The sequence below is a fragment of the Gracilinanus agilis genome, chromosome 3, assembly GCF_016433145.1.
Source record: "Gracilinanus agilis isolate LMUSP501 chromosome 3, AgileGrace, whole genome shotgun sequence".
NCBI classification, from domain to species: Eukaryota; Metazoa; Chordata; class Mammalia; order Didelphimorphia; family Didelphidae; genus Gracilinanus; species Gracilinanus agilis.
In genome coordinates this window covers 278,370,059-278,396,166 of record NC_058132.1, presented here as the reverse complement: position 1 = coordinate 278,396,166, position 26,108 = coordinate 278,370,059, and the positions used below count along the sequence as shown (strand labels likewise).

General features: G+C 38.4%; 1 protein-coding gene across 1 annotated transcript; it reads right to left on the bottom strand.

Moving 5' to 3' along the window:
* RND3 (Rho family GTPase 3) lies at nucleotides 1–25,688 on the bottom strand. The gene is made up of 5 exons (XM_044666591.1): nucleotides 25,490–25,688; nucleotides 24,882–24,969; nucleotides 8,524–8,633; nucleotides 4,485–4,619; nucleotides 1–2,016 (listed from the first exon to the last, which is right to left on the bottom strand). The coding sequence occupies exons 1-5, from the start codon at nucleotides 25,637–25,639 to the stop codon at nucleotides 1,765–1,767; spliced, it is 735 nt and encodes a 244-aa protein (XP_044522526.1). The 5' UTR covers nucleotides 25,640–25,688; the 3' UTR covers nucleotides 1–1,764.
* Nucleotides 25,689–26,108: the final 420 nt, after the last annotated feature.

Below are 26,108 nucleotides of genomic sequence, written 5' to 3'. Positions count from 1 at the left end.
TTTTTTATTTAAAGAAAAAAATGATATCTTAATAAATACTGCAGGAACATTAACCAAACAAACATACAAAGTGACTTAGACATTTAAAAAATGTAATGAATGTTCTGTTTTATAACAGTTATAACTTATTTTCTTTGTACAATATTTAAATACAGAAAGCACTTGCCAGCTATTTTTGTAATACTGCCCAAAGCATAATGCTGCATCAATCAAAGCATATTATGTGGGTAAAACGTCTGTATTTTGCGGGAAATGACTGGAATGGTATTTTCTTGCAGAGACAAAACAAAGTGCTTGTAAGACATAGAACCAAGTGTTGTAATCCTTAATCTCCTATCCTGCCACATTTTAATGGGAACACAGCTTTAACACTTCAAAAATGAAGTATCATCATTGGAAAGAATGCTCGTTTTCAACAAGCGCCAATAACGAACAGGTCAAGTCTATCCTTCTTCTTTGAAAGAAGCTTCTGAGAGAAACTGGTCAGAAGACATCTGCAAACCATTGGAGAAACTGATTTATTTTCACCTGATGTGAGAAATCGGTCCACCAAAATGGGACTTGGCTGAATCTGGTTACCTCAGGTTCAGCGCTCTCTCTCTCTCAAGATATGTATATGCTCAGCCTATAGGATTGATGCTATATCCAGTTTCCACTTGAGAGCCCTTAAAGCTCTACTGTACCTCTGGCTCCTTCTCCTATGAATGCTATTGGAAGAAAATGAAATAAGGAATACCCAAGGGTCATCAAATATAGCCATTTTGGAGAATATCCATCCATGTACCAATTCAACAACCAGCCATGTTGACTTGAGTTTGTACTGATTTGAATTCAGAGAACTTTGCTTAAAATCTGTGCTTTTCTGTTATTTTTCCTTCACTCCATACACAATCTGGTTAAAACTACCTAAGATTTCCTTTCCCCATCGATCCTTCCATAACCACAACTCACAGAAGTTTTTATTTAACTTTGCAGTTTCATCTATGATGGCACAACCCTACAATGTATTTTCTAAACAGGGCACAAAAAGAAAACTCAGTGTATTACCACTTTTCAAATGACAATCACATTGATTAACAGAAACATAAGACTGAATAATAACTGGCAGACTCTTTCTACTTGGTCTATTCCATTTCTTGTGCTAGTCTGCAGACCTTGGAAAACTGCAAAAGGCTTTCTTCACTACTATCTTGTTCAGCTATCTCAGGAAGGCAACATTTCAAAGCCTCATACAGCATTTCCTTTCGATACCCCATGGGTCTTGATATAATTTCCATTTTAATGATGAGCTGGGAGGAAATTAGATCACATCCTCTGGAAAACTAAACTCGAAGGTCACAGTGCCAGTTCCCCAGTGAGGAGGGTGTATTAATATTTTTAAAAGGAGATTAAAACATTTAAAAATTAAATCAAAGCAGATAGCCATGAATAGATTGTTAAGAAAAAAAAGCAAGCACCAGATAGGGTGTGATTTTTCTTCTTGGAGGTACTCATTCCCCTCCTCATCTATTTCTAGAACAATTAAACCTCTCCTTTTTGGGGCGTAATCTTCCAAGTCACATTTTCAAGATCTTGAAAGTCTTCTCTTCTCACCACTTGGTCTACATGCTGAACTCTTTAAGTACAGTATCCCACAAAAGATGAAGAATATCCTTTAAAATGGTCGCTAAGCCCCATCATATATCACTTTGGCTGCGTACTCCATTCGATCTTCACCTTTTCTCATTGGATTTTCTTGTCCTTGTTAACTGAATTCCAACACATTCACATTACAGTGCAACTCTTTGCTTTGTCCTTTCGTAAGTCTGTAGCAACTGTGGATAGTTCTGGTCTGCCAGGCATATGTGAAATCCTCTTTGTTGCCCTTTGTGATTTGTTTCTCTTAACATTTTTATTTGTCTTATTTACACATGCCAAGGTGGCAACGTGGAAAATGTCTCTTACACTGTTTTCTGACTGTAAGGCTGAGCATTCGATATAAGTAGCTGCTCCAATTTGTTTGGCCATGTTTGCACCCTGGGAAGAAAAAAGAAGACATATCAATCAACAGCAACACTTTGGAAAAAGTCATGGTATAAGACAACAATATCATGAATGATTTATAATATGTTTAAATAATTCTGTCAAATATTCTAAGGAAAAAAATATCATTTTAAGTGGAATTAACCTTCTTTGCAGCTTTAAAGAACATTGGCCATAAAGTCTTTAGCCAATCATTAGGCAGAAGGTTCAGAGACCTTCCTCCCAATTAATCAAACAATATTTTCTTGAGGACGGGGCTAGGGAATTGGACCGTCAATGAACTGGAACAACTAGAAGCAAGCTCTCAAGTGGTTCGTCTAAGGTGTTTCAGAGAAAGAAATAAGGGCACTACTAAGGAAATGATTGAGCATCATTATCAACAACAGCAGCAAATAGTTATTGAACTAGTGATAAGTCTTCCAGGTCATAGCGAAACAGAGTGAGACACATTACACCTCACTGAATGGACAAGCCTGACTAAAGAAGACTAATGAGTTGAAGAGCTCAAGTACCTGACAACATTTCCCATTTGACTTTGGAAACTGAGTCTTGCTCCCTCTTTTAAAACCATGAATGGTATATAGGTTACTTCCCTTGGAATAACAGATTGTTGGAACCAGAAAGGACATTAGAAACCACGGAATCCAATCCCCCAGCTGCATGGTTGAAGGAAAAGACTATCAAAGCAGTTAAGTAAATTGCCAAGATTATAAAACTAATTAGTAGCAGTGCCAGGATTCAGACCTAAGACTAGCTTGAAGTTCAATACCTTTTCCACCATGATGCCTTCTTTTGGTCAATTCTACTTTGTTGGAATAGATGGAACGAAAATAATTAACCAAGTAGGATGTCAATGATGACAATGGGGGGTGGGAGGAATTAATATTAAATTTTTAATGGCAAAAACACAACGTGGAAGAATACACTGCTACAGGGACTGAACAGAAGTCTCCACTGCCTCTTTTTTTAAAAAATAATTAATTAATTAGTTTGTTTGTTATATTTAAATGCCCACTTAATCCCCTTTCTCCCAACTCCCCCTTCCATTAGAGTATGTATCATTTGTCAAAAAGATATATACAAAACTATTTTTTACTCATTTTCATTTACCAGTGCTTTCTCTAGAGGTGGACCTATACAAATCATTCTACAAACATATTTTTATTGTTGATTGCCTCTTTGAAAGTCATGCTTCGAAATGCAAAACAAGGAGTTTCTAAAGGTAGGCAATCCCACCAGTGTGGACAGATGGAAAGCATATATACATGGCCAGGACAGCTCATTCAAATGTTCCCAGCTTTGCTAATTTGAAACACAATCTGCTTCCATGAAAATAAAGAACAAGTGGAACACAGTGGTTATAGTACTGAATGCTAAGTAAAGTTCAAGATGCTTCAAAATAAAATCTTTTTAGTGCCTGGGTTTCCTAAAGGAACAACTGTTAGAACAGCTTCTCCTAGCTCACTCTCTGGGAGAATGCCTATGGAAATTATGATCCTCTAAAACACTCTTTTATGGGGTGCTCTAGTTTAATAGCAAAGACCTTTTTAGCAGTTTATTATGCCACTGACTATAAAGCAAGATTAACTCTCTTAAAGGGTATTATTGAGTCTGAAGGGGAGCTATCTTAAATCCACAGCGCCTTGGACCCAGTGAGAATTACAGAGATGTTTACAGGGGCCAAATGCAGGCAACTATTTATGTATGCAGCGATGCAATATCATCTAGTTAGCACACTGAATTAAGTAGTATGACGTCTCTGAATTACAGTTCATTCTTTCTACATCTGCCCAGTGGTGTGCACAGACATACATACATGAATGAATAACAAGATGCATAAAAGGTTAATTTAAATCAGGAATTTGTTGCAATAGGTCTCTGGTCTTTTAATAAGCTCATGTTTTGTTTTGGGGGTTTTTCCAAGGGGAATGATTCTTTTCCTCCAACCCTTCAGTTAACTAGACAATGCTAGAGCTAACTAGAACTTGGTCTCCCTTTGATGGGGAATAGGCAGTTAAGTGGTAAAGTGGATAGAAGGGATGGGGGCTTGGAATCAGGAAGACCTGAGTTCAAATCCTGTCTCAGACACTTACAAAAAGTCTGGGCAAGTCTCTTTAAACTCTCTCAGCCTTCATTTCTTCATCTGTAAAATGAAGTCTTGGGACTCAATGGTCTCAGCTCTGAATCTATGATCTTTTGGCTCTAAAAAGAGCAGTGTTTAAAACTACTCAAGATTAAAAGACAAAAAATATAAGCAAGTCTTAATATACTTGAGTTTGTATAACAGAATGCAGCTACTTCATGGCATGGTGCTCCTTCAAAATTTCTGACTAAGAGAATTTACTTTGATTGGAAGTACTTGTCAATGGGAAGCATCTCCTAGCCTCTTTGCATTCAGATGAGAAGATAGACAGTTCTTTATTTCTAATTGGTACTCACAATCCAAGGGATAGTTTACATACCTGATCATAAGATACCGGTGTTTGCCTGTGATTTGAAAGTTCTACTAACGTACTAACATCCGTGCGAAGATCAGACTTGCAGCCAACTAGCAGCATTTTGGTGTTAGGACAAAACTCCTGGATTTCACCTTTCCACTGCAAAAGAGAAGGTTGGAACATGAAGGATGGGCTGGCACTGTGACTGCTTTGGTGGTAGACAATGCAAATGAGACTTTCCTTTTTTCTCACAATTAGAAAAATGTTTTCTTTTCGATAAGGAAAGTGAATTTATATTAACTTTCTATGGATACTACTTTACATTCTCATGGATTTGAGGCTGGGAAGGAGCTCATAGGCTCTCTAGTCCAATCTCTTCATTTTCCAGAGGGTATTGAGTGATTTGCCCAAGGTTACAAAGGTAGTACCTGGAAGACGGGATTTCAAATGTGTGCATTTTGAATGTAGATGTATTGCATGACAAAATGCTGATGCATATTAATATCTGTTCTCTTCCCTTGATTCACTATCTGCTTTTACTCTAGGAGATATATTGTTGGGACTTGTCAGACATTACCTTAAATATTTTTTTTTACTTATCAGATTATAAATAGATATAGCAGAAAGTTTTTTTAAAAGTCTATTTTTTTAAACCCTTACCTTCTGTCTTGGAATCAATACTATGTATTGGTTCCAAGGCAGAAGAGTGGTAAGGGCTAGGCAATGGGGTTATATGAATTGCCTAGGGTGACACAGCTAGGAAGTGTCTGAGGTCAGATTTGAATCCTTGACCTTCCATCACTGGATCTGACTCTCAATCCATTGAGCCATCCAGCTGCCCCCTAAAAGTCTATTTTTTTAAAAAAAGTTACTTTCTGTCTTAGACTCAATACTTTGTATTGGTTCCAAGGCAGAAGAGCTATAAGGACTAGGCAACTGGTCACACACCTAGAAGTATCTGAGGCCAGATTTTTGAATCCAGGACTTTCCATTACTGCTCTCAATCCACTGAGATACCTGGCTATTCTCAAGATAAAAATCTAGTAAGAATAATTACATTCTGACAGATGCTAAGTTTTCAAACATTCTGAGCCAGTACCATCTCAATCATAAACTAATTTCTAGGAAATGATTCAAGCATTGCTGAATCCTCTAGGACACAGTATTAAGTGTCTCACTTCTGACATCTTTCTCATTGGCTTATAGCTAGGTAGCACCTTGGATAGAGCATCAGGCCTGAAGTTAGGAGAACTTGGGTTCAAATCTGGCCTCAGACACTTCCTAGTTGTGTGACCCTGGGCAAGTTACTTAATCCCAATTGCTTAGCTCTTGCCCTTTTGTCTGAAGAGTTCTTACCAAGGCAGAAAGTAAGGGTTTAATTAAATTTTTTAAAAAAGAAAAAAAGAAGACAAACAGTCTCAAGCTTGTGGGACGAATAACATACTCATTCTTAGTCCATACTTCATAGTGAACAAATTCACTTGGGAATGAAGTTCTTCTAGTGTGGTGGAAAGAACACTGAATAAGAAATCGATAAATCTAGTTTTAAGTTTCAACTCTGCCATTAATTGTCTGTTTCTGTGACCCTGGACAAACTGCTTTTTCTGGACATTCTGTAAAATGGGAATCATTTGTTTTCAATGGTTTTCAGTGGTTTTTTTAGGCTCTCTCCAGTCCTATGAATTTATGAATGTGGGGGTCCTTTTAAAACTTAATTAATATAATTTAATCTATGAATTTAGGGCTCCATTTTCAACGATACTTCAAGGATATGATGTTCATCCACATGGATACCCTGTTAACTAAGGCACCCCTTCTACATCTTAGCAGATGGTTTTCAGGAGTTGCTGTGGCCAAAAAAATTAACTGCCAACCTTCTGGTGATAAGCCTCTTATAGAACTTAGCTAGCCTGGTCCCCAGGTGACAGAGATGCAGCACATCTCCAGACCATACTTTCAGGCCTGATGGAACGGGTCAAAGCTAGCGCTCTGCTTATGGAACCTTCCAGAACCAAGGGTCACCTACACTTCACAGTAAAGCACTGGAGTGGGAACAAGATTAGTCACTCTCTAAACAAAAACAAAAAAACCTTCATAAATCATGCAGAGTGGAGCTGCCTGCATTGGCAGTTGCTTGGCAGAAATACCTCACTGCTCAGCTTGTTTGTCTTGGCCAAGTCAAAAGTAAACAGGGACTACCCCTAGGGATAAAAGTCATGATGCAGATCTGCAAGGTTTATCTTCTCGGTCTCCAGTCTCTTCCTTTTTGCATTCTTTTCCCCATTCAGTGGCAACCCCTCCCTAGCACTTCAGATACCCCAGGCTTTCCATTCTTCTGCCACCCCTTCCCTATTAAAACAGGAAATGAGCCAAGAGAATCATGTTTGCTTGCTGACTGTCTGGTGACACTTTAACTGAAATTCATTCACATAATTTTTTTTTTACCATTGTTCCAATCTCTAACCAAAAATGAGGCTTCTCTTCCTATTATCTCTAAAACTGTAGAAAGTTTTTCCAGCAGCTGGCATAGCTCCTGGCACATAGTGGGTATCAAATAAAAATGTGTTTCATTTTTGATGGCTTCAAGTAGCTGACAAAACAAGAATTGAAAGACAATGTGTGAGGGGGATGTGAGAGATGGGTTTAAATTAGGTGGGGGTCCTACTTGGTTGCCTATGAAAAAAATCGAGTCTTTTTAGGTTAATTAAGGGAGAGAGAAGGTTGGGTTGTGTTTTCTCTACTCAGATATTTCCCAACAGGGGGACAAGTGGGGAGAATGCGCTGACCTGGAGATTTCTTCCCACTTACAGAAGGTATCTGTGTCCCTTCATCACCACCTTCTCTTGGGACTGGGAGACTGATCCTCAGACATCTTAGACTCCCAATTGGACTCATGATCTCATCTCATTTTAACCCAAACTCTTCACTAAGTCTTCCAAATTCATAGGATCATGAGATCACAGATTTGGGGCTGAAAGAATCTTCCAGGTGAAGAAAGATACCCACCTTCCCCACAGAAAAAGAGACACTTGTTATGATTTCACACAAGTATCAGAAATGGGATTTGTACCCAGGTTCTTTGACTAAGAATCTAGCATTCTTTTCACTATACCAAGTTGCTTACAATATTATTGATGGTTTTTGGCATAGGACAGTCTCCATTTTTATAACAGAATTTACCACCACCATGCCATGAAACATATAGTCTTTTCTAATATCTTCTCCTTGGTTATGAATTGTCTAATAAAGTGTTGTGTGAGATATAAAATCTGACAAATTATTGCATGAGATATTCTTTATCAATAAAGATCTACCTGAAAGCATTATGATGAAGAAATATGGGTCAACTTACAGACTTGAAAACTAAGGGGAAAATGGAAAACACATTCAATCAACAAGAATTCTATTTCTACTAGTATCTCTTTCTACTAAGGTTTTTAAAAAAATGCTTCTATAAGGAGGAAGCTGAATACCTAGAGATGGGAGGTCCTAGGTTCAAATCTAGCCTCAGACACGTCCTAGCTGTGTGACCCTGGGCGAGTCATTTAACCACCATTGCCTAGCTCTTACCACTCTTCTGCCTTGGAACAAATATACAGAATTGATTCTGAGGCAAAATGTAAGGGTTTTTTTTTAATGCTTCTAAAAGTATATGCTTTTTCATAATTCTATGAAAAAAATTTCTGAAGCAGTGAGATAACATACAAGTCTAATTTGTAGGAGCATAAAAAGTCTTTTTTTTTTTTTAAACCCTTACCTTCCGTCTTGGAGTCAATACTGTGTATTGGCTCCAAGGCAGAAGAGTGGTAAGGGTAGGCAGTGGGGGTCAAGTGACTTGCCCAGGGTCACACAGCTGAGAAGTGTCTGAGGCCAGATTTGAACCTAGGACCTCCCATCTCTAGGCCTGGCTCTCAATCCACTGAGCTACCCAGCTGCCCCCATAAAAAGTCTTTTTTAAAGAAGGCTCTAATCATAACATCCAAACCAACGTCTCCAACAGTAAGAACTCAAGACTTCTATTAATAGGTCAGACCTAAACACTAAAATGTGTTCAAATACTTACCTTTTTTAGGACACTGTCAAGAGTCTCCGGTCTACTGATGTCAAAACAGATCAATACAGCATCGGAATCAGGATAGGAAAGGGGTCGGACATTGTCATAATAAGGAGAACCTATAAAGAAATAAAGGTATTTTAATTTAGAGCTTAAAACATTTCTTCACAGGAACAGATTTACATTGCCCATGGCCTTGTGTCCAACCATATTTGTTTCCACCCAATATAGATTTTCCATATTAATGTAAACATTGCCTCCCATCTCTTCATTCTATTTAAGAGACAGGAGAAAAAAGTCACACATACAAAGAAATTATATCAATAGTCCATTTTTTAAAAAAGAGAGGAGCCTACTTATACACATAATCCTTTAAAATAATAAAAATAATGGACTAAAAACTAAAAGGACTCAGAGAAAATCTAGTCCAAATTCTTCACCCTGCCTTATTATTTTAGAATGAGAATTGACACCCAATAAAGCTCAGGTACTTTCTCATGGTCACACAAGCAGTAGTAAAAATGGCAGCACTGGAACTTTGAAATGAAGTTCTCTGAATCCATATCCATTGCTCTTTCCATTGTATACCAGACCAGAAAGGTCAAAGAGGTGCTGAGTTCTGCATTAAAACTGTGTTAATAGGGGGCAGGTAAAAGGCTCAGTGGTTGGAGAGCCAGACCTGGAGATGGGAGTTCCTAGGTTCAAATATGGCCCCAGACATTACACCTAGCTATGTGACCCTGGGCAAGTCACTTGACCTCCATTGCTTAGCTCTTACTGCTCTTCTGCCTTAGAACCAATATATAGTATTGAGTCTAAGACTGAAGGTAAGGGTTTAAAAAACCTGTATTAAGAGTTCAAAATTATGTATCTTTATGATTTGCAAAGTATTTGATATGCATCATCTTGTTGGTTAATCTTTACAACCCTGTGAAACAGGTACCATTATTATCCCCATTTTATAAATAGGGAAACCAAGGTCAAAAAGCAAGATTTAAATTTAGGTCTTCTGAATACACAAACCCAGTACTCTTTTCTACTAGATCACTTTTCATTTTCTCTAATGCTTTTCTCTGTGCCTCTAAAAGGAAGGCTAACACTAAAAATGTGGCATATTCCCTAGACATGACCTGGTCTACTTATTGCCCCTACTGGATGGAGGTTGAAATAAACTTCTCTGAGGGAAAGCCAACAGAGAACAGTTGGAAATAAGAAAGCGGATACAGAGATTAAGGAGTATTTAAGTATTGTAAACTTAGTTGTTAGTAAGTTTTGGGGGAATCCTTTGTTTAGCCTTCAAAGGTATTTGCTTGTTATTTGAAAACTTAGAAGACACATTTCATACTGGATAGGACCAATGGCTTCTCTATGCCATTCAGCATTCTGGGCTAATTGAGGACTTAAGGATTGAAGCAATTGATGTAGTACCATCAGATTATATTATAAAAATCAGGAGAACTCTATACTCTGAATTCACAACTTATCTTAACCATTAGAATACTCATACTTTTTTTTTTAAACCCTTACCTTCTGCCATAGAAAACTAAGTATTGGTTCCAAGGCAGAAGGAGTGGTAAAGGCTAAGTGATAGGGGTTAAATGACTTGCCTAAGGTCACATAGCTAGGAACTGTCTGAAGCCACATTTGAACCCAGGACCTCCTCTTTCTAGAAGGGCTTGGCTCTCAGTTTACTGAGCCACCTAGTTGCCCCCCCCTTTTTTTTTAAAGGTGAAAATTAATAGCAGGAGTGTTTAATTTATAATTTCTCACTCTAACTCAGATTAGGTATTTGTATAAGTAGAGTTTGAATTCTTCATGTACTATTATTATTTTTTTAACATTTATTAATATTCATTTTTAACATGGTTACATGATTCATGCTCCACCTTTCCCCTTCAACCCCCCCTCCTGTCTGCACCCCCCCACCCATGGCCGATGCGCATTTCCACTAGTTTTGTCATGTGTCCTTGATCAAGACCAATTTCTAAATTGTTGATAGTTGCATTAGTGTGGTAGTTTCGAGTCCACACCCTCAATCATGTCCACCCCGACCCATGCGTTCAAGCAGTTGTTTTGCCCCCCCTTTTTTATATTTTTAAAGAACTCAAAGAATGGAAATTTGTATAGAATCAGCACTACAACAAATTATTTTCAATGCAAAATTAAATTACATCTCTAATTGATACTTATATTGGTTTCCACATGCAGGCCCTTTAGAAGCATATGTTTTGTATGAATTGAAATCATTGTACTGAGTTTAAAAATTCAATGTTAGCTTAAAGGAATTTCACCAGAGTATAAGAAGAAAATTAAAAAGCTTTTCAAGTTTTAATGTTTCAGGCAAGCTATAGGTTTGGCATTATTGTTTAGCATATTCTCTACTTCATGGCAAGTTTTAACTTGAGGAATCAAGAGCTAAATAAGCTAAAGTCAAGAGAAAATAAAAATGAGGTAGGTTGTTGTTGTTGTTATAGTTGTTTGTGGGGTGGGGAGGCAATCTTAGGCAATCTTTAGAACTATTAATTTAAAATGTAAATTTCCAAACAAACTTGATTCTGCTTAATCAAGGAATAATTCTACTTAGTAAGTCATTAAACAAAGTTGGAAGTTTTTTTTTTTTTTTCCAAAGCACTTGAGACACATTCTGATTTATTTTATCCATTCTGCGAGGTAGATATTACAAATATTCTTATCCCCATTTAACAGAAAAAGACAACTAAAGCCCAAAGAAACAAAATGATATGCCCAGAAATAAAGAGGCAGAGGCAGAATTAGAACCTAGGTCTCTCTGAAAACTAAGTGTACCACGCTTCCTCCTTTATCAAACTGCTAACTTGGAAATTATTAAGGGCTTCTGGTATCTGAAGACTTTCTTTGCATAAATCTGCTGAATCCAGGGGTCATGTGGAAAAATTCAACTATTCCATTTGTTTCACTGAGATAACTTCAGGCCAAATGTGTGCCTGTGAAGCAAGAGGAAAAGGAATGTGCCAAAGATAAAGAACAAGAGTGTGAACAAGTAAAGATAGACTGAGCCAGCGCTCTGCATGGTTTACAGCTGCTTCACTCTCTGGTCAGGAATCAGTGACCTGATGGAGTGGGGGTTGAAAGCTGGGAGATGCTTTGTCTTTGCCCAAATACATACAAAAATCAATCTCCTGAAGGTCAAGGAGGTAAAAGGCCACCTGTAAAGGCTCCTTTACCCAAGGAATCTAAAAACGAGGCCACCTTTGAAAGTAGGACTTAATCCTTTGACTACTAAGTTCAGTATTGGGAACAACAGCCTAATAATCCAATGATAGAGTAATTTGTGAGAAGGGATCCAAATGAAATGGCTTCCAAAAGGCTAATGGATTCTGGCTAGGACTAATAATAATCAAGCTCATAATGCTTATGGCCTTCCTATCCATTTCCTAATTTTAACTTTCAGGCTCAAATTTTCTCCGAGTTTGTTGTACTCTTCCTATTTCTGGCTTTAAAAGCTAAGTTGTATAATATTTCCATTATACTTATTTGCTAATTGATTTGCAATAAAATTTCAAATTTTGTAGTAGAAATCTAAATTTCCAAAATCAGTCTTCCTTTTTAACTCATATACTGTTTTCTCTTGAAAACAGCCCCTGCTAACAAAGACTTTACAATCTATTGGTTGTTTAGTCTTCTCTGACTCTTTGTGACCTCATTTGGGGTTTTCTTGGCAAAGATACTGAAGTGGCTTGCTATTTCCTTCTCCAGCTCTTTTTATATATAAGGAAATTGAGGCATTCACAGTTAAGTGACTTGCCCAGGGTCATACAGCTATTACTACCTGAGATCAGATTTGAACTCAGGAAGATGAGTTTTCCTACTTCAGGCCCAGTACTGCACCACCCAGCTTTCAGGTATCAAGACATCACCCTGTTATATCATCGATCCTCTTTGAAATAAAAGACAAACAACAATTCTTTCTCTTAAAACATTTCCCAAAAGTTAAGAGGCCAATGAAATTCTTAAGAGATCTTTCCAACGACTCATTGTTAGCATCTGGAATAACCTACCAAGAAAGTTCTGTGATTCTGTTCTCGAAATTTACTGAATTCTCTTTCTTGAACATGCCTATCAGTAAAAAAGTCCACCATCTCTCTAGGAAGGTTTTAGATTTAGATCTGACCTGAAAAGACAGGATCTCTGTGAATTCTTTCCAACTCAAGAGCTCTGGGTTATTAATATCCCAACCCTAATCTTTCCTTACCCTCGCTTCCCACCAAAAAAATAATAGTATGAATAAAATAAAATCTTCATTAGACATCAATTACCAATTTAATATTGTCAGTGTTATACAAGAAAGAGGACTGGGTTTGGAGGCAGAAGATCTGGATTCTTTTTCCACCTTTGGCAGTACCTCTGAGACCTTCTTCAGCCTTAATTCCTCACATGCAATTTAAAGGTGTTGTCATCTATGATAATACACATGATGCTATTTTGGCAAAAGCCTTACCCCCTTGTGTGCTTAAAGAATCTCTTTCTCTCACCCCAACCCTCCTGTCTAAACACCAAAAAGATGGAGATCTTTAGGTGTCTTTGTTACAGCTTAGCTGCTCATACTTAGCTGTATTAAAATAGGAAATCTTTTCTGTTAGTGTTGGTAAACCCCACAGAGAGCTTCCAAGACAGAAGTTTTGGTCCTCTCTCCATTAATAGAATTCTTGTGGGAGTTGACTGATTTGTTAAGGAGTTTTTGAATATGTTTTAAGTTTTGTTTGTTTTTAAATAAACACTAAGTGCTTACTATATGCCACGCACTTTAAAAATTACTATGATTTGATCTCAACAGTCCCATGAGGGAAATGCTATTATTATCCCCATATTATAGTTGAGGAAAGAGGCAAACAGAGGTTACATGACTTGCTGAAGCTATAAATCTAGGTCTGGAGTGGGATTTGAACTCAGGACTTCTTGATTGCAAGCTCTCTACTATCCCACCTAGTTGTTTTTAAATTTTTAAATTCAGTTAAGAACATGCATTTACTTTAGCATATTAAGGCTGACAAAGTGCCTGGCATGCATTTATTTCCTCTGAGTTTCACAATGAACTTGTGAGCTGTTATTATTCTCCCTATTTCATAGAGAGGAAACCGAGGCAAAGAGAGATTAAGTAAAATGCCTGTATTTGCACAATCTGTTATGTCTAACAAAATTTGAATCCAAATCTTTAATGCTAATAGGGGGCAGCTGGGTAGCTCAGTGGATTGAGAGTCAGGCCTGGAGATGGGAGGTCCTAGGTACAAATCCGGCCTCAGACACTTCCCAGCTGTGTGACCCTAGGCAAGTCAATTGACCCCCATTGCCTACCCTTACCACTCTTCTGCCTAGGAGCCAATACACAGAAGTTAAGGGTTTAAAAATTTATAACAATGCTAATAGTTTAAGGGAAAAAGAAATTCAAGAAGTAGCGATCATCTTAAGTAATTCTAGATGAAATCATGATGTAACATTTTTTCTTATATAAGAAAATGTGCTTATTCCTCAGTAAAATATAGCAAAAATGACTGTCTGACCCTTTCTGACACCCTATTTGACAAAGACACTGGAGTGATTTGCCATTTCCTTCTCCAACTGATTTTGCAGATGAGGAAACTGAGGCAAACAGGATTAAGTGATTTGCTCAAGATCATACAGCTAGTAAGTGTCTGAGGTCAGATTTGAACTCATAAAGAGAAGTGTTCCTGACTTCAGGCTCCTCTAACCACTACACCACCTAACTGCCCTATGTACACAATATAGCAATACCTAATAACAGCAGCTAGATGTAAGGAAATACATTAGCACAATGAAACCAACAAAATCCATTTAGCTAACTAAGCTCCCATAGGAATCCTTGAACAAAGTTTCATCTTGTGTTCTCTCTGAGTTTTCATCATTTTTAAGGCAATTCTTAGAATTTCCCTTGAAAGTCCATACTGTTACACAAAGGGAGCAAAAGAGCTGTGAGACTGCATGCCTTAATCACTAAACACTTGTTAGATAACTCACCCAGCAACAAAAACCCAAGAATTCCAGGAATTCCCTTGTGAAGTGAGAAGTAACATCTGGAGGAGAGACTAGGCATTGGAAGGTAATCTATCTGTTAAAAGAGCCTCCTCTTAGTAGAAGGGATGAGGGAGAAATCTCACCCCCCCCCCATGTCAAGTCCTGTGCAGGAGGGATGATTTTTTGTAGATTTTATCATTCTCCTTTTAAAAGGATCTAGCATAAATTTAGAGCAGAAGATAGCAGCAGAAAGCCAAAAAGTTCACCCTAACTCCTGAATCCTGTTTCCTAAATGCTGAAGCAGAATTAAAGTCCATTTTTATAATCTTAAGTTTTCTCTTGGGCTGCAATTGCCATGTAAGGTTCTTTTTGCCCATTTATAATTTTTCGCTTTTATGTGAATGAAAAGATTCAGCTTTATCATCCTACCATTTCTCTTGAATTTTTAATTAAATCTTATCCCTATAACTTTTATTTTAACATATAAGAGACTATCAAAAGAAAAACCCCAGGGAAATCTAAATAGAAAAAGGATAAGTATATCCTTGGAGTGAAAAAAATATTTTTAAAAGACTGAAGAGTTTGCCTGGGGATGAGAGGTACAGTAATGCATTTTTTTTTTCCTTCATGGGTCAATTGAGTTAGAATAGTTGGAACTTGGCACATACGAGTGGCAAAACAGAAAAGGCCTTTTGAAAGTTCGCATCTGCCCATCTCTGTCTTTAAGATCATTAATTCTGGGCGAGAGCAAAATTTCCAACCCAAGAATAGTCACAAAGTGCCTCACCCTGAAACTAATTCTTCAGACACATACCTGTCTGCTTAACTCACAGCTTCTCAAAGATAGAACAGACCATATATGTACATAATTAATGTATATATGCACAGATTCCAGCCCAAAAGGGAGCTTGTGTTGATCCACTTACAATACCAGTTACAAAGATTTTGAAACTTTAAAAATGGTAGTTAGTGAATGCTCTTCTAATTCCGTATTTCTATGTCTGTCTTAACGTGGATAGTTTTCATGACCACTTTAAGGAATTTAAAGTAAAAGTCAGGAGTCGGGCATTTGAATATTTCAGTTTGAGATGACTAGCAAAAAGCATTTGTATTAGACTGTTCTGAATAATCACTAACATATGTGACTATTTGATTTGACCTGTTATAAGATACCGTTTCATCATGCCATCACTAATCTAGATGAAAGCTTCGAATTATCAAGAATCTTAAGAATGTGCATCCAATCTACCCAGACCTTTTAGATCTGGTTCAATAAAAGATTCTCTTCAATTCCTCCCCTTGCCCTCTCCCCTCAGTCCCACCAAACTGGTCTGCACTTTTGAAAAAAAGCCAAGAAGGAAAGAAAGCAAATGTGCAATATCTACTAAAGCTTTCTCAATAAAGCTTTTTTTGTTCATTCCCCCCCCCCCCACACACACACCCATAAAACCAGATTGAAAGAAATTATGTGCAGATTTCTTTAGAAAGAATTTGGAGGCTAATATAGCACCATAAAATGGGCTCAACATTTTATCTCTCAGGAATGCAAAAGATGTGTTCTTGTAGAATTTTGTAGCTTCCTTCAAAGTACAAAATTTATGAAATCTTAATCCAATTTGGCTAATGAAATTTGTAAGCACAATGCTGTCATTTATACTTAACAGATGAAGCTGTAGCATCACAATAGGGCTAAGAAAAGCTCATCACGTTAATGAGGAACTAGCCTGGAACCCCTCTAGTTAAAACTTATTTTATTTAAACCTCACCTTCTTTTAAACCTTCCATCTTAGAATGAATACTGTGTACTGGTTCCAAGGCAGAAGAGTAGTAAGAGCTAGGCAATCAAGGTTACGTGACTCACCCAGGGTCACACAGCTTGGAAGTGTCTGAGGTCAGATTTAAACCCAGGACCTCCCAGCTCTAGCTCTGGCTAGCCACCTAGCTGTGGGATTCCTTTTAGTAAAGGATCCCTTTGAAGTCTAGTGTGAGAAGTGAATGTCTTTCAAGAATCTGGCTCTCTATTCTCAGGGCCTCTTGAGAATTTAGAATGAAGTCTAACTTCCCCACACTGCCTAAATAATAGGTTCATTTGATTGGACAGGACTCCTTGAGGACATTTAAGAACCATTTCAACAGAAGAGTTGGTTGTTCTATGGGGAATGTGAATAAAGTCGCCAATTGGGTGATAGCAACAGAGGCATCTGAAGGGCATTACAAACTGGTTTTTGGTTTCCTTTCACATAGACTCCTAAACAGCCATAAACTAATCTGGGCAGCTATTGGCCCTTGGGGTCACATCTACATGCAAAATAACTGGATTAATGAGCAAACATCTGGTTAATTTAAGTAGTACCAATATGGCCAATCTGGATACCTTATTTGAGCATGTGACTGCTCCAAATAGGGTGGAAAGGAAGCCTTTCCAAGTGGGGTTAAAAATGAAGCTGGAAAAAAAAAAAAAACCTGTCTCCAGAGACAGATGCAGACCGCCAAGTGTAATTGAACTTTGCAGTCCAACCAATAGCTCCAATGGAGAAACCCTCTTATGTGGTCTGATGCATCTGTTAGCAGATCTAATTGGGAAGCCAAGTGCTGTCATCCTGTGGAAATTGTCATCAAGATAAGAGATCTGTCCTGTTACAACCTCCCTCCCTTATGGAGCAGAGAAGAGCAAATCTAAGCCCTTGAGTCAAGTTTGATACAGGGCTTGATTGAGGCTTCAACTACCATTCCCTGCTTTTGGATACATCTAGTTCTTTCCCAGGCTTATACTTTTAACTTTACACTTAGTATTTATCATGAGAGATTCTCATGCTTCTTTGTCACAACCTAAAATATTGTTTCCCTTTCATATTCACATAGCCAGAAAATTAACCTTGCTCTCGATTATTTTATATTTGTGAAATAATAATGTTCAAGCAGAAGTGGCATGGAGAAAAGGGGCAGCAAGTTCGAGTGTGTCCAGGAGGAGAATTAAGACTTTAAGACAGTTATCTACTTTATGTCTTTAAGACAATTATATACTCATAAACAAACGAAAATGGAGTGGGGAGTGGCTTTGAAAATAATTGTGCTATATTGAGAAAAGGACTGGACTGAGAGTTTGAAGACCTTAGTGTCAGCTTATTTATTTACTTATTTATTCATTTATTTTAAATGCTTACTCCTTCCATCTTAGAATTGATATTGTGTTCCAAGACAAAGAGTGGTAAGGGCTAGGCAATGGAGGTTAAGTGACTTGCCCAGGGTCACAGAGCTAGGAAGTATCTGAGGCCACATTTGAACCCAGGAATTCTTGCCTCTGGGCTTGGCCCTCTCAATGTTCAGGCTTATTTGTCATCTAGTTGGGTGACTTTTGGATGAGTCATCTTTCTAAGGCTTTAGTTTCCTCTTTTGTAGAATGGAGAAATGGGGCTCCCTTCCAGATTTTATTTATATATTATTATAAATGCAATGCAAAATATTCTTTTTAATGTAGTAAGCACCTTGGTTTTCATGTGAATGGAAATATTTAACTGTGATAACAATGACATACAAAAGGATGACTAACATGTTTTGAGTTGCTCCTGAAGGTAGCTCACCCCACATATCTCAAATACAATATTCTTACATGTTGGAATGCTTTTAGCAGGTTTTCATGGGGAGGAAATAGGGATTGATCTATGACATGGTAGAAATTTCCCTGGATCTGAAGACCAAGAGCTTGAGTTCAAATCCAGACTGAGCTACTTATTATAAAGTTTTCTTATTTGAAAGGGTTGGATTAAATCTGTAAGGATTCCTCCAATTTAAAATCTCATTAATGCTATCAAATCAAATCCTACTCATTTTTTTATCCTTACTTTCTGTCTTAGAATCAATTCTGAGTATCATTTCCAAGGAAGAAGAAAGATAAGGTTCAGGCAACTGAGGTTAAGTGACTTGCCCAGGGTCACCCTGCTAGCAAGTATCTGAGATCAGATCTGAACCCAGGACTTTCATCTCTAGGCGAGGCTCTCTATCCAGAGTCACCTAGTTGCCCCAATTATCCCTATTCTCAAGGGCTAACTCAATCCTTTTCCCCTCATGAAATCTTAGTATACTTGGGTCCAAAGTGATCCTTCACTGTTCTGAACTTGGCACATTCATTGCCTTTATCATTCATTAATGTATCATTCACTAACAATTAATCTAATAGGGTCTCAACATTCCTCATTTGTATTACTTTAACTTTTCATTCACTTAGGAAAGAGACTGCAACTTACACATTTCTAAACCCCCACAATGCTTCACAGAACCTGCACATATCTGCTCAATAAATACTGGTTGATTTGGTAATCATTGCTACATTTCTGCCCAGATGTTCCACACATTGTGCATATATGTTCAAATCACAGTAAAGTTAATTTGTTTTGAAGCCTCTAAGGCTTTTCTGGATTTAATTATATGCTAATCCCCAGCACTGCTGTAACATTTCTGGCCCTGTTGAGAAATATTTCATTAGAGTGCTTGTCACAAAGTCCATACTTCAAATTCGATGCATAAACTACAAATGCTGGCTCTGAACTGACAGGCACATATATTTCTGATGAATATTTTCCTCAAATAAAATGGGAGAAAATATACTTAATTACCTAATTACTTTATGTATATAGACTAAAACTTTTTTAGTGCTTTTTAAAATGCTAATAATTTTTAGAAAAATGTAATAATTATTAACTTAAGCATCCATAGGCTAAACAAAGCTTGTGTCAATGAATATTTTGAAGGATTTCTCCAAAATATAATACCCTGGAGGTTCCCTAGTATCACACATAGTCTTCATTTAAAATTATCTTCCTCAATGAAAATGTGAATTACTTTTGCTAGGTTAAAAACTGCCACTAAGTAGGAACTAAAATTACTTGTAATTAATATATAATACTATTGATATGAATTGCTTAGAAATACAGCTATCTGGTGATCTTCTAATGACTAATTTTTATCAGTAGGCATTTGGAATTTTCCGTGAATTAGCTCATTGTAGCAAATGGGAAACACTTAGAAGCATTGGAAAATGTAAGACAAACCCATATCTAACTTGACTCCATAAAACAAGTACAGTAATGTACAATAACATATTAGAAACAGTTACAAAGCACTGATCTATGTACAGTGCTAATTGGATCCTTACAACAACCCTGTGAAAGAACCAACAATCCCATTTTACAGGAGAAAAAATAGGATTTTGGAGGATGAGACTTACCCACAGTTACCCAGCTGCAAGTGGCAGGGTCAAACCATAGACTCAAATTTAATGGGGTTTCTGATGCCAATTCCAGTACTTTTTCTACCACACAAAGTAGCTTCACATTTAGAACACAAACTCATGCCCTATAGGAATTTAATTGAACTTGGAAATTATTTAGGTCATAGAACAATTATTTATAAGTTAGTTCTACCATCAGTGGAAAAGGATACTGTACACCAAAAGCCTGAGTAGCATTGTTTTCAGCAGGTTCTTCTAAAATGCTGTTTCCATAGAATCATAGGTCAGTCTTTTGAGCAGGTTCTGCTCATCTGTTGGATTTGCAATGACTCTTTAAGGGTGCTATAGACTGACTGATAAATTCCTTCATGTACTAGACTCAATTAGAAAACATTTTTTTTTCTTACTATTAGAAATGGATCTACTAGACAGCCCCAGCTAATATAATGCAAATTGGGACCTTTTTCCCCCCCAAGGATCACAAATAAAAATGGAATTATGACAAGTTCAGTATTCATAAGTAAAATCCATTATATTTAATAAACCTCAAAAACAGTGGGAGTTTTTACTGCCTTCTCCCTGATAGGGTCAGACTTAATGGCTTCCATTCTTTCTCTGACACACAAAATAATACAAACATCCTGCATTTCTACCTCCTTGTCTTTCTCATCTAAGATTCTCTCCCCCTTTTACAAATACTGATTTGGGCATGGCAGGAGAAGGGAGAAGAATTAGCTCAATTGTCTACAGAGCTAATTTTGAATAATGATTAAACAGCTAAATCTAACTTTCAGGCATTCAGAGACCTAGTTTACTTTTTTTTTTAAATTAAGTTGACAACAGTTGGTAATAAACAATATGATCTAGGGCCAAAGATATGTAATTTTTTAATAACCTGAACCACACAAATGTCAAACATTTGTCATAAAATAATCCTGTTCAAACATTTGTTGTGAAAAGCTTCAAGGGAAATACAAAATACTAAAGTTACTTCAGATGACTGCTTGCTGATGCAATGATTCCCAAGTTAAGTGCAATGACCCATAACAGCATTCATTTTACCTCTAAATGACAAGCTTGCTTTGTGCGGAGTTTATTCTAAGAATTACAGCACAGCTTGGTGACTATCTTATTAAATAACTTTTTAATTTTTATGCTATAGTTTCAAATAATCCTATTTTCCTATTGTGACTTTTTTCTATAGATCTAAATTCCACATAAGATTTTTTTTAACCAACTCCTAAAAAGATATTTTCTTCATCTCAATTGATATAGAAGCTAAACACATATGAGCTTGTGCATCACTGAATAAAAATACAGAATCCATTCCAGGTGATTATCTTTAATTTAATGAAAGACAATGTTTATAAAGTTGCCAACCTAATGTAGTTTCTTTGTGTACTAATTATTCATATTCTAAGCAGCAATAAACACCAGGGAAATCTAATCTACTTAGTAACTCTATGTATAAATAAGTATGAACATTCATAAAATTTGCATGTTTGCCAAAAGTCTAAAATATGGCATTCTGAAAATCTCGTATCTAAATTATACTAGTCTTTACATGTGAAGTACCATAAAGATTGCCCACAATATATTTGCCTTCTCTGTACCCTAAAAATAAATCTACTTCTTTCATTCTTTCTCTTACCAAACAGAAATAAAAAACCCTTCAATTCTATAATAAAGCCAAAAGAAAAAAAAGTGATAGTTTCTGTGAAATAGGATAGACCCTACTGAGATTGACAATTACCTTTAAATATATTCCCTTTCCTCCTCTAAGAAGCCAAGGTAGTTGCATTCCCAGACTCCCAGAGTCTGACTCCAAACACTCAAGCTAAAACTTCTAGAACTGAGAGAGGTGACCCACAAAATCTAAAAGCTGAAGCCAAGGTATTGTCCTAGTGAAGAGGGAGCTCTGGTAAAATATATGTGCCCTGAAAACTAGCTTTTACTGATTTCTTATCTTCATTAGTTTATTGTCCTCAGTGACTTTAGAACGAAGGTAGAGCAGCATCAGAGTAGGTACTGCTCCAATCAGTTTGGCCAGGATAAAGCATTAAGATTTGAAAGAAAACATCTAAGTTCAAGTTCTTGCTCAACCACTTACTGGATATGGAGTTTGAGTCAAATCACTCCTTTTACCTGGGCATGTTTCCTAGTCTAAATGATGATGTTGGAGATGATCTGGTATAAGTACCATTTGTACACTCTATTTAGAGTTTCAAGTAGGAAGAGAAAAGCAAACAAATAAATGGATAGAGATATAGGTAGCTAGTAAAGCTCCATGAAATCTTAGGGAAGACAATATTGCACCCTGGTGAGGAAGGTACTTGACTACAGTAAGCCTCAGTTTCTTTATCAATAAAATGAGTATTGTAGTTGTAGTGTCTATCTGGTAGGATTTACAGTCAGGATCAAATTAGATAATGTATATTCTCAAATTATGACTTATAGTTATTATCGTAAGATCTCTTTTCCAACTCTACAATCCTATAAATTATGTAACCTCTACATTCCTTTCTAGGACTAGCATTCCATGGGGTTTAAAAGTAAGATTGTCTGTCAAGGTTAATTATTGACCATCAAACCACTTTTCCTAGGCATAGCAAAGTTCATAGGGACAGAAACATTTCTTTGGTGTAGATGACTTCAAAAGCAAACTACTTCTACCAATGCAGATCAGCACCTTTCCTGCAAGTTGGCATCTATAGGTGATCTGCATGGAACCGTGAAGAAGTTAAGGATGAGTCAGAAATAGGACTTAAATCCCAGTCTTTCCTTTCCCAAGCCAGTTCTATCCACCATTTCTCTGATTTTCATGGGGCCATTGAGTTTGTAGGAAACTGAGAAGACATTTAATCCTATCCACACATTTTACAATTGAAGAAACTTCAGATTAGAGGCATTGGGTGACTTTCCAAGGAGCTAGAGGGAAAATCATCACAGTTCGCATTTAAATACAGTTCTGATTCTAGAGCCAGTGAACTGTCCACTGTACTATGGTGCCTGCTATTATTCTAGCAGGCTTGGTTTGGCAAAGAACAAGACCTTGGGTCTAAGAGCCAGGAAGAGAATTCTGAGAGTAGATATTAGCTATGATAAACAGAAAAAAATTTAAGAAAAACACCCCTCCCTCAATGCCTATAAAAGCCTTTCCTCTGTCGCTACTTTCTATCTAACCCAGAGGAGAGTGGAATCTCCAGAGAGAATGAAAGCAGTGTGGTCTCAGCCCCTCCCTCCCTCTACGGGCCCCCTTAGCACATGGTGAGGCGTTGTGAAGCGCCTGGCTCTCCAAGTGGAAAATGAAAAGCTGCCCATCTGGGCTGGGATTGATTGTAGCAAAAGCCGAGTCTGGCACAGACTGCAGTTGAGAGAGGCTTTTAGCGAAAGGAGACTAGACTGCCTCCTCTCCCCTACTGTGCATGCGCGGGCTTTAACCTTGCGGCGAGCTCGGCGGGCCCTTTCTCTGTCCCTTTCTTGCCCTCGGAATCCAGGTTCAGACCCAGGATCAGGGCTGATCATATTGCCTGACAAGGTTTGCAGCTAGACCGCTACCAGCCTAAAGAAATCAAGTCTCCTCCGCTTACTCCTCCAGGCGGCCCCGACTAATGTCTCTCAGGGGCAGATCCGACATGCCCGCACTTGTCTCCTAGTTAAGTCTTCACTTTAGCTTCCCACCCAGCCTGATCCTCGTGGCAGCTCAGTTTCGTTCCGACCTCCCAGATCCCCACTTAATTCAGTTCCTTCCTGCTCCCCTGCCTCCACCTCCGCTAACTCACTCAGGGTCCCCAGCTTTCTTTTACACTCACCCCCTCCCCGCCCCCGCCCCAGTCCAGCCCCAGGTGCGCGGTGCAGGCGCCGTTCCCTCGACAATGGGACTGGGAGGCTTTGGGACCACCTAACACTAGGGATTATCTGTCCACCACACTCTCACCAAAAGAATCCAGGAGACACTTCCCCCTAACATCCAAGTCCTTCCCATCTTTTTACTTCTCTACATTCCCAATTCACGAACTGTCCCAAAACTTGTTAATACTCCCCACTTTAAAATCATGACAAGGGGGAAAGGCGGTGGCGAGAGGGCAGCAGCCCAGTTCTGAACTGAATAATCCCCTTCAAAAAAAAAAAAAAAAAAAAAAAAAAAGACGGAAACACACATGTAGCCCCGACAACGATTATTGTATCAATATATCCTCTCCAAGTCTAGGGTTCAGAGGGACTGGAGAGGGCCTCATGATCTACTCCTTTTTACAGGTTGCAAAGCAGCCCTGAAAGGAGGGAAACCCTCCAGCTTCCAGCTTTCTCTCTCCCTCCCCCCACCACTCCTTTCCCGGCACCTCAATGTGGTACAACCGCCTGCACATACTTTCCTGTCATCGTCACGAATACCAGAGATTGCCTGCGCTCATGTTACTTTCTGGTAGGTTAGGATTCCGCACGTAACCGCGCCTATTTGAGGATTTTCCCCCTCCTCCCACAACCACCACCACCACCTTCCCTGGTTTTCCTTCTCGCCCTCCTAGAAAGCCATCAAGTTGGATAGAGAAGGTATTCCCAGGTTCAGAACTGGGTACAGTATAGAAAGTAAACTCGCTGCTGTTTGTCACTTCAGAGTCAATGACGCCTCGCGCCAACCCCCTTTCGCCCCTAGTGTGTGAGGGGCCAGAATTGTCCCCAACGGGATCACCAAGCTTTAAGAGAAGAGACCTCAGGCTATTTCTGTAAGCAGGTCCGAGAGTGCCTAGGTTACCTTTAGGAGAGTTAAAAGCCCATTATCATTTCTTTCCAGTTTCTACTTTCTACTCCCAGCCTTCGTTTCCGGCTCTTCCTCACTTCCCTGTCCCCATTATCTTCCTCCTCACAAAAAAATAAAAAATAAAAATAAAAAGCATTTGTTGCTGAATTGAATCCATCTCGACCGGAACCCAGGGATTACTCAAAGAGAAAAAACTTAATGGAGGCAATGTGGCATGCGGAGCGGAATGCCAGAGGGCGCGCTGACCTCAGGGGTCCTTGGCACTGGCCCAGCTCCTGCCTAGGGCACATAAATCGCTCAATCTTAAACCCAGCACACTCTACCCACAGCACCCCAAACCCTGCGATAAAGAAACAAGCCCCGGTCTCTTACCCGAAGTGTCCCAAAGGCTCAGCTCTATCCTTTGTGTGTCGATTTCAAAACTGGCCGTGTAATTTTCAAATACTGTAGGAACGTAATTCTGAAGGAACACACGGAGAATACAAGGAAAGAAATGAGGAACAAATAAAAATAGGGTTAATTAAAAAAATCATGACAGCAGCAAAATCTTCCTTCCTCTTAAAACAACAACAAAAAACACATGCAACCCAACAGGCATCAAACACTGGGAATACTATCTCTCTTCCCTCATATTATCTCCCCCAAATCCCACGTCTGACTTTTCTCCCCTTCCCCCATCAAAATCATTCCCATTTCAAGCCAATCTAACCCTAGCATCTTCTCTCCATATGAAAGACAAGTTTTAGAAGCAAAGGAGCTTAATCCACAGTCTTCTTCTAGCCCCAGTGCCTTCTTGCCTGATTCTTTCCCTTTTTAAGAGATCTAGGCCCCCCCCCCAAAAAAAAATGGTCGAAGAAGAGAGGAGACTAAGGAGGTCTGGGCATTAAAATAAATAAAATAAATCAAATGAAAACCCAAACCCACTGCTCTCCAGCACCTTGGAATCCCTCCCGGACAGTGGCAGGGAAAGCAAGACGTACCTCGGGGAAGCAATCCTTAGCGAACACATGAAGCAGAGCCGTTTTCCCACACTGGCTGTCTCCAACTACCACTATTTTGCATTTCACGTTCTGATTAGGATCCATGATAGATTTACTGTTTAGTTTCTGACTGGCTCTTCTCTCCTTCATTGATCTTGCCTTATTTTCTCTTGAAAAAGAAATTTTCTTTTAAGAGGAAAAAAATGTATAGAAATCTTTGCATAAAAAATAAAAATTTTAAATGAAGAGGGTGGCCAGATCCCCCGAAGCGCACAGGGCGTTGTGGAGTGGAAGTGGTTGGTTACTCCCCTTGAAACAAGTTTTATATCCCGGAATCCACACCTGGCCTCCCCAGTCCAATTCCGATCAGACTGCTTTGTTTCACGCTTTCTGCTAGGCTTTATACGCCGCGTCTTCCAATCCTGTTCTTTCTCAATGAGAGAAAGAAACTGATCCGCCTCCTCCCCTTTTATGGTGCCTGGGAGAGTGCGGAGTCTCCTTGCTGGTTGAAAAACTGTAAACCGTGCGCCCTCTAGGGGAACTGCTTAGAATCGATTTCAAGACTAGACTCCCGGAGTTTGAGAGAAAAATCCTTTGTGGTGTATTGTTCCACTATGAA